At 43.4% G+C, this 9,731-nt stretch overlaps 1 protein-coding gene across 1 annotated transcript in view; it reads right to left on the reverse strand.

Annotated features, from left to right (window-relative positions):
- Sp3 (Sp3 transcription factor) overlaps nucleotides 1–9,378 on the reverse strand; it is a 53,108-nt gene extending 43,730 nt beyond the window's left edge. Inside the window, exons 1-3 of the mRNA XM_077798836.1 lie at nucleotides 8,784–9,378; nucleotides 8,030–8,169; nucleotides 7,472–7,597 (exon numbers count right to left, since the gene is read on the reverse strand). Of these exons, the coding sequence (XP_077654962.1) occupies nucleotides 7,472–7,597; nucleotides 8,030–8,169; nucleotides 8,784–8,790 (273 nt within the window). The 5' untranslated portion in view covers nucleotides 8,791–9,378. The remainder of the gene's footprint in view (nucleotides 1–7,471; nucleotides 7,598–8,029; nucleotides 8,170–8,783) is intronic.
- Nucleotides 9,379–9,731: the final 353 nt, after the last annotated feature.

The following is a 9,731-nucleotide window of genomic DNA, read 5'->3' on the forward strand; positions in this document are numbered from 1 at the left end:
TGATTTACTCACCATCAAAATCAAGCCATCTCTATTCCACTTATTTACAAACCTATCTATAATTTTCTCTAACTCCATATGTCACTAGATAATGAGAACATAAAAGCACATCTAGCCTAGCACTGTCAACCTAGGATATATAACCGGGCTTCAAGGGAATTTCTAAATCCTATAAAAAGACCATATCAACTTTTTCAAAGTTAGGGAGGGGGAAAATAATCTAGGGTTTTATCATATTCCCAAAGGGGGTCTGTAACCATTAAAAAAGGTTAAAACAAATACTGTTTTCCCAACTTAGAAATTCCATAAAATTCCATAAAGTTTAATGCAAATAATATAGCAAAAGATCTAAAATCTTTTAAGGAAGCTCCTTAATTTTCTGTAGTTAGTTATATATATAAAGGATGAACCATAGTTTAATGACTCAATTCAAACACTGAATATAGCTGCCAAAATGAATAAGGATGAATGAGTAAACAATACAACCCTATATTCAAATGGTTCACACTCCATCCAAGCAGACATACACAAACTAATACAATGTGAAAAGTGGCATATACTAGTCACCTGATGAAAATATTATGTGGGAACATAAAGATTGGAGGAGAGATTTCACATGCAATATATTTGAAGTATTAAAATATGTAAGATTTCACTGTTGTCAGAAACAGAGACATTAAGAAAGGTATAGAAACAACATAATTACAGACAAAAAGAAAAAGAATAATATGCAGTTTTGAGTTTGAAGTTCAAAACAAGATCCAAAAAGGCTCCTATTTATAGACAAAAATAATGGGAGAACAAAATGACATTTTTATCAAGGTCTATAAATGGCCTGTAGATCCTACTACATGGCTTGGACTTTGTCCTGCAGATAGTGAATGACAGCTATAAACACTTAATAAGCAAGTGCAATCACATCTGTATTTTATAAAGATAAACTAAGGTCCAAGGAAGGAGACTAAAAGAAAGGCAGAAGAAGACTAAAGGCAGAGAAACTGTGGACTCAGTACAAATCTCCAAGCCTGAACTAAAATAATCTGTCTTTAAAATACATACTTATTAAACTATATAGTTAAACTTGTTGATTTTAAATTTGAAAATGAAGCACCAGATATTAAAGTCACATGTCATTCAACTTCAATTGGTATCAAAATTAAAATTTTATTTCATCTTTCATGTTTCACTTCAGCCTTTTGACATTTTAAGTAAACTAAGGATATTTAAAGTCTATATACCAAAAAGTAAGTCTAAAATCCAATCTTTACCTTAAGATTATTATTTATCTGGAGAATCAACTATTAACTATTTCTAGCCTGAATTAAATTTACAAAATTTTTTTAATATTTATTTTTTAGTTTTAGGTAGACACAATATCTTTATTTATTTTTTTATGTGGTGCTAAGAATCGAACCCAGGGCCTCACACATGCTAGGCAAGCGCGCTACCACTTGAACCACATCCCCAGCCCCAATTTACAAGTTTTTTAAATAAAAGAATATACTATCTCGGGCTGGAGTACTGGCTCAGTAGTAAGAGCACTTGCCTGGCATTTGGGAGACCCTGGGTTTGATGCTCAGCACCACATATAAATAAATAAAATGAAAGATCCATTTACAACTAAAAAATATTAAAAAAAAAAAAAAGAAGAAGAAGAAAAAGAAGAAGGGCCAGGATTGTGGCTCAGTAGTAGAGTGCTTGCCTAGCATGTGTGAGACACTGGGTTCAATCCCAGGAACCACATAAAACAAACAAAATAAAGGTATTGTGTCTATCTACAACTACAAAAAGAAAATTTTAAAAAATATATACTAGCTCATGCATAAATCAATTTTACAATACTGGCATTCTGACCACTTTCCTTTGTTTAAAAAAATGTCAAATTTATGGCACCTACAGTTTTATTTTTTGAGACAAAGATATTCAACCACCAATTTCTAGTCAAGAAATTTCTTGAAAATACAACCACTCAAATGCCCAAGTTATCCCCTCTGCAGAAGCTAAATAAACAGTAGGACTGGGATTGTGGCTCAGTGGTAGAGCACTTGCCTGGCATGTGTGGGGGCTTGGGTTCAATTCTCAGCACCACATGTAAATAAATACATAAAATAAAGGTCCACTGACAACGAAAAACATTTTTTTAATTAATAATAAAAATAAATAAATAAAATAAACTGTAGTATCATTTTCCCCAGCAAAACAGGTCACTAAATGAAAGCAAAATCTCCAAGACAAAATGAGAAAGCATTATGAACTTCTGTGAATAAGCCCAAGGTAAAAGGAATATATTTTTAAAAATCTGTGAAGCTCAAAGATAGGAGGCAGCAACAAATAGCTTAAGCAAAAATTTCAGGCAAACAAAACAAATATTTTATGCAACAGATATGTAGTTTTTAAAATCTGCTGTAAAACAGATTTTTTAAACAGAATGGGGGCGGGGGGGGGTCACCAAATCCAACTTTGATTTCAACTAAAACTATGCTTAGGGAAAGGGAGAATATTACATGCTCACAATGGGCAAAATGTTATCTTGCAGGAAAGGTCCAAAAAGAAAATATTAAGCTTTATAAACTTTAGAGCACGTCAAAATTCCAAGTTTTGGTGATTACTAAGATTAAAAGAAAAGATTTGTTTAGAAAAAGCCTCCATTAGATGGCTACCTCAATTGCTGGCACAAATTAAGATCAATATATAATTTATTGAATGAATAATTACTGGTATTTTACCTTAAACCATTGCAAAGAAAATGACAGAAATGGAATGATAAAAATGGATCAATAAAATCAATTTTGAGGTATTAGAACTTTCTAAAAGGGCTATAAGTTCATTTTAAACCTGTTATTTCCATAATTCCACAATGAAAAAAATCCAAATATTTCAAAATTAAAGTTTTCTAAGTCCACTCATTTTGCAAAATAAATTTCATCAGCGAAATTTCATCTCACTAAGAGACAATATAAAATAAATAATAGGAAAGGGATAAATTAGAAAGTCATCTGCTTGGGCGCTGGGGATGTGGCTCAGCGGTAGCGCGCTCGCCTGGCATGCGTGCGGCCCGGGTTCGATCCTCAGCACCATATACCAATAAAGATGTTGTGTCTGCCGAGAACTAAAAAAAGTATAAAAATAAAAAATAAAAAAAAAAGAAAGTCATCTGCCACCAAAAACATTATAATATGTTGTGTTGAATTATTGGAAGTGCTCGAGAATCAAAGGGAAACAGACATAAAAACACAACCCTGCTGGACATGGTGGCATACACCTGTGATTCCAGATACTCTGGAAGCTGAGGTAGGAGGATTGAAATTCAAGAGCAACCTCAGCAATTCAGCTAGACCCTCTCAAAATTAAAAAAAAATAGGGCTAAGAGGCTGGGGTTTAGCTCAGTGGTAGAGAATTTGCCTAGCATGTGTGAGGCCCTGGGTTAGATCCCCAGCACCACACAAAACTAAATAAACAAAATAAAGGCACTGTGTCCACCTACAATTAAAAATATTTTTTTAAATAAAATAAAATAAAAATAGGGCTAGGGATGTGTCTTAGCGGTAGTGCACTTGCCTAGCTTGCACAAGTCCTGGATTTGATCCCCAGCACTAGACAGATAGATAAATGGAGTTAGGGATGTAGCGCAGAGGTAAAACACCACTAGGTTCAAACCCCAGTATTAAAAACAAACACCCATAACCAAGACAAGAATTAATATTGGTTTAGGTATAAGATAACCCCCTGTATGAACTTACAAATTAAAGAAAAGTCCAGTGTTTTTATTAGTAACTCTAGTATTCTTTTTGGACAATTAACAAAATATCATTTGGCCATGAAAGTGTCCCTCTCTATATAAACACAAGCCCAAAATGAAGAGGACCCCAAACTACAGCAGCCTAGGTGGAGGGGAGGGCATCAAAGGTTGGTACCAGCAGTGATGTTACTATAACAAATTCATTACAAAGGCATCCTAGGATGTAATTGTGTATAAAAATGAGGAGGATGGTATTGAGAGAAAAGAAAAAAAAGGATGAAACTTCTTAGAAGATACCTGTGGAAAGGGAAAAGAAAATTCATACCATTTATTGCTTAGTGTTTTGAAAGGATAATTAACTTTTCAGTCCCCACAGATGGCTATATAAAAAGCCAGAAACAGGGCTGGTAGTTCAGTTGGTACAGTGCTTGCCTTGCATGCACAAGGCCCTGGGTTCAACCCCCAGCAACACTACACACACACAATTGAAAACAAGAACAAGTGTGAAGCTAAAGTGGAATCAAACTAAGAACCACTCTTAAGCAAATACGCAGGTTGAAACCTTAAAGGGAAATTAATAGAACTCAAACAGACTTAAATAAATTAATTACAATGATACTGTAGGTCTTACAAAATGGAATAATAACCTTTTCTTGAAATAAGCTACTATTCATTTATTTTAGTTCACCAACATTTATGTGCTAAACTAATGAACACTAAATTTACAACTTAAACCAAAGATCAGACAATGACTCATAATATTTATCTGTTCAGTTTATTTCACTACAGTACAAATGAAATAGGCATATAAATAATCCATAAGTTCACACAAATGTAGTTTGCACAAGTTAATACTTGCATATAGGTGTACTTTTAATTTCCAGATATTTTTAGTAATAAAGTATAAAAGAGCTCTGCTTCCATCTTTGGGAATCCATGCTTTGGGACATTATACATAGGTGAGAACACTTTTAACAAATTCCAAATTCATATCCTTTAAAGCAAATCTTTAGTGCAGCTGATTGCCTTTCAAGGCCCTTTTAAATCTTGAAATACCAAGCTAAACTGGCATAATGTTGAACTGTATATGTATATTACCACTATATGCAATGTGGTTACTGCAAGGTGGATCCTATGGAGCTGAAAATGAACATTCGTGGAAAACCTGACAAAATCCAAATAAATCCTGTAATTACTTTAGTTATTATTATACCAATGTTAATTTCCTAATTTTGATAAATGTACCACAATTATGTTAACATGAGGAGAAGCTGGGTGAAGGGTACAAGGTAATTTTCAGTTCTCTATTTTCAACTTTCCTGTAAATCTAAAATTATTCCACAAATTTTTAAAAACACAACTACAAAAACACTCTATGATTTCTCATGATTCCCAGAAATTTAAGTAACTAAAATGAGGTTATTATCTATGTCCGTTTTTTTTTTTTTTTTTTTTGGTACCAGGGATTAAACCCAGGGGGGGCTTAACCACTGAGCCCCATATCCAACCCTTTTTATTTTGAGATAGGGACTCACTAAACTGCTCAGAGACTAGCTGAATTACTGAGGCTGGGCTTTCAACTTGCAATCTTCCTGCCTCAGCCTTCCAAGCCACTGGGATTATAGGACTACACAAATGCCCCTGCATCTAAGTTCATTTTTAATGGGGGGGGAGCCCATGAACTGGAAAAAAATAATCTTTATTATTGCTAAGGCAAACATCTAAGCCAGACTTATCAACTTTACTCAAAGTGAAAAATATTATGCAGATGTGCCAAACACACATGTCCTAAGGGTTTGCCGGCAAAACTAATTTTCAATATACAAAATTCTATTTTGAAAAAAAAACTAATTTTCATTTTATTGTGATTGCCAAATCATGAGGTGTTTGATAAATCTCAGATATCTCAGAATGATTCTATTTAAGATGGGGTGGTAAATGTGTTGTCAGTGATTATGTGATAATTCAGAGAAGACCTAAAGAGACATGGAAACAGTTGGAGACAGTATTCTAATCCTAGGCTTGAGACTAATACATAACATTTTCACCCATAACTTCCTTCTTCATTCTTCACTTCTCCCTTCCCCATCTATAAGGTGATATGTAAATCTGGCAAATTAGGAAAAAGATTTTGGCCTATTTGAAATACTTAAAAAGTAGAATAAGTCTAATTTTCAATTTTACTTGTGCAGTGGTTTATAAACAGTTAATGTGTTTTGGCACTCTGGGGTCTGGAGGAATATACTTTTAAAAAACTGGTTTGCCAATCCACAGATTTGTTTAAATAACAATGCTTCTCACAAACATGATTTTATGCTTTTATGCTTTAATCTACTTAAAAAAGCACAATTAAGACATTAAGACTATTCACATCCCCCATAGCATAATCTGAAGCACTAAAATTCCAAATATAACTTAACAATGCATTAGCTTAAACTTGTAATGCCTACATATTCACTATACCAAATATCAAACTTTTCTTTTTACACTGACCATTCAACTCAGGCCAACATGGTGGCCAATACCTCCAAAAGAAAAGCTGAGGCAGGAGGATCCCAAGTTCGAGGTCAACCTCAGAAACTTCACAAGGCCCCATCTCAAAATTTTTATATATATAATATATATGTGTGTGTGTGCGCGTTGTGTGTATGTTGCTCGGTGGTAAAAGGGCCCCTGAATTCAATCTTCAGTACCAAAAAAAAATCAATAAACCCACCACCACAAATTAATTCTTATAATCCACAAAAAATTAGACTGAGAAGCGTTTCAACTATTTTAACAAATGCACACATGTACAGGTTACACTAAAGCAACAGCAACGATCCAAACAAATATAAAATTCGTAAAAAACACTCTACAATGTGTTACTAATTTTGTCTTACACCATCATCTAACACTGCCAGTTCCTCCCCATTCCCCAGACACTAGAAACACTTCCAAAAGAAACCCACCACATCCTATAGGACTAGCAGTCATTTAATACAATGAAAAAAGTTTTGCCAACCAAATTCTACTGTATGATATGCATTAACGAGCATGAAGATAGAATTCTTCACCTGTACTTGTTTCTAACACTGATATTCGTGTTCAATTTCAAAAACTTAAGTACTATATAAATAACTGCTAATTTCAACGGTTGCTAAACGGACGTTTCATTTACCACGCTTAGAAAAAATTAGTACAAATTTGTAGTAGTCTGCAAAAAGTAAAATTCAACCGTTTTGAAAGGTCACTTAAAAAAAGCACTGTGTTCATTCCTGCATACAAAGAGTTCAAATTAAACCTTCTCGACTTAAATCAGTTTAAGATCTAGTAACTTCCAGCAGAAAACGCTCCAGACTCAAAAATTCTAGAAACTAAACACACTGCCTTTTTAGTTGATACTATCTATGGCCGATAGGCTGTGCTTGAAAATGTAGTGTTCAGCGAAGGAGTTTTCAGCAGAGATATGAATTGCTCAAACATCCATTTTGGAGTCCTCTACCCCCGCCCTCTCAGACTTCATTTTGTTGAGAATTTTCAGCGAGGTACCACAGTGACAATTTCGAGAAAGCCTGTGCTTACTTGGGATCCAAACAGGGATGCACAGAGCAGGAAAGAAGCCCTGGCTCCGCGACCCGCGCGTGTCGCGGCCGCGCGGGCGCCGGGGAGGCCTTTGGGGCTGGCGCGGCGCAGGCCCGGGATGGCGGGCGCAGGGCCGCGGCGGGGGCGGGCCTCGCGCGCTGGACTTACCGCTCCGGCGGCGGCGGCTGGGGCCCCGGCTGCGGCGGCCGCCTCCTCCTCGTCGTCGCCCGGCGATGGCGGCCCTATCTTGCTGCAGGTAGCGGCCAACAGAGCAAGCGGTGACGGCTGAGTGTCCTACCCCCGATGGGCGGGTTCAGAGAGGGAGACAGGGAGGGGGTGGCGGTTAGGGCCGGGCCGCCGCTCGCACAGGAAGTGCGGCTCGGTCCTCGCCGGCTGCGCCCGGGCGAGCCAGCCCGCGCTCTCCTCCTCCTCCTCCTCGGCTCTCCTCCCGCTCGCACGCACACCGGCCCCGTCCGCGGCAGGCGGGCGGCGGGCTGCGCGCCGGGCCTCCACCTTCCGCCCGGAACCCACCCCGGGAGGGCGCGCACACTCACACACGCACAAAAAGGCGGCGGGCGGGGGAGCGCGGGCGGGGTCGGAGCGTTGGCGCCTCGGGCGGGCAGCTCCCGGGGCGGGGGAGGGGAGGGGAGAGGAGGGAGGGGAGCGGCGAGGGGAGGAGAAAGCGGCGCGAGGGGGGAGCCGGGCCGGGGTTCAGCCGCTCCTCACCTGGGCCGCCGCCGCCGCCGCCACCGCGCCGTTTCCGTGCTGCTGCTGCTGCATATACTCGCCGTGGCCGCCGCCGCCGCTGCCGCCGCTGTCCACGTCCAAGGCAGCCATTTCCTCTTGTTTCACGGGCTTTTCGGGAGCTGCAGGCACAGCGCGGGGGGGGGGGTGGGGGTGGGGAGGAAGGCGGGTGGAGGAGAGGGAGGGGGGCCCGCGGGCCGCGGCGAAATTACTCCGAGCCCCGACCGAGGCCCCTTCCCCTCCCCCACCCGCCCCCCGGCGGCGGCGGCGCGGCGGCTCCCTCCTCCCCTCCTGCTGCTGCCCCCGCCCGCCGCGGCTGTAACCCTCCTCCTCCTCTTTCCCTCCTCCTCCTCCTCCCCGCGCTGCCCCTGCCCCCTCTCCTCTCCTCTCCTCCCCTTTCCCTTCGCGCCGCTCGCTCTCACTCGCGCTCGCTCCTCTCGCACCGTCAGTCACTCACACACGCCCGCCCGCGCCCGCACACAGGGGGATGCGCTCTCGGCGGACCGGGCCGCCTGCCCCGGGGTCCGGCGGGGAGACGGCGTTGCTGGGGCTTGAGGGCTGGACGGTGGCTGGCGGGGAGGGGAAGAAGGCGGAGGGGAGTGCGGCTTTCTGCCTCTCACAGACACTCGGTCGCACGCTCGGGGCTGGGAGCCGGCGGCGGCGGCGGCCCCGAGCTGGCTGTGGTCGGCGGCAGCGGCGGCGGCAGCAAGGGTTGCTCTCTCTCGGCTTTACGTACCGGTCATAGTGTGTTTAGGGCACCTCAGGCGGGGCTCCCCGCCGCCTTACACATGGTGAGGAGCGAAGGCGGCGGCGGCGGGAGAGGATGCGGGAAGCGGCGGCGGACACGGCCGGAGCGGTCCGGGGATTTTTTTTTCCTATTTTGATTGACTGTGCGGGAAACACAAAAGGTGGAGCCTCCAGCCCAAAAGGGGGGAAGAGGGTGACAGCCCGCCCGGAAGTCCCGCCCCTCTTCTCCGCGCTTATTCGCTGCCACGCTCTCTGTCGGCTATGCTCATTGGTCCGGGTACCCGTCCGTCGCTAGGCCTAGCGGCGCGCTTCCTGTTTGCCCCCCGGGTGGAAGGGGAGAGACAATGAGCGGCCGTGGCGGCGTAGGTTCCCGAGAGCGGCTACGGCTCGCCGGTTATCCCGCTGTGCCCGCCTCGCTCGCCGGCTGCCGATGCCAGGCCCACGGCGTAGGCCTCTTCCACCTCGCTGATGCCCGGAGCAGGCCCCGCCAACCTGTAGGGGCGCTGAGCTGGGAAGGAAATCCTTCCTCGCTGGCTCTGGCTCCGCACGACGTTTCCTCCATGCCGGCGGCAGTCTCGGTGGGATCTCCCCAGGGCCTCGCGGTCTTGGAGCCGCCGCTTCCCCGCGCTGCCAGGAGGCCGCTGCCGCTCAGCCCCGGGGTTCTGCTGCGGCCGCTGCTGCTACTGAACAAACCAGACCCGCCCCACGAGCCCGGGGGGAGGGAGCTGGTATTGGGGGAGACACCCCCTCCGAGGCTGGAGGAGGATTTTTTTTCTCACACTTGCAGCTCTCAGATTCACAGTCGGAGCCATCCCATTCCCATCCCCCTTAGACCCAGGTTTCCAACCGTCTCCCACCCTGGAGGCAGGCATTTAAAGCAAAAAGAAATCGCAAGTCACCTCACACAAGGGAAGAGATCTTTAATTCTAGCCAGTGG

The sequence above is a fragment of the Urocitellus parryii genome, chromosome 1 (genome assembly GCF_045843805.1).
Source record: "Urocitellus parryii isolate mUroPar1 chromosome 1, mUroPar1.hap1, whole genome shotgun sequence".
Taxonomy (NCBI): Eukaryota; Metazoa; Chordata; class Mammalia; order Rodentia; family Sciuridae; genus Urocitellus; species Urocitellus parryii.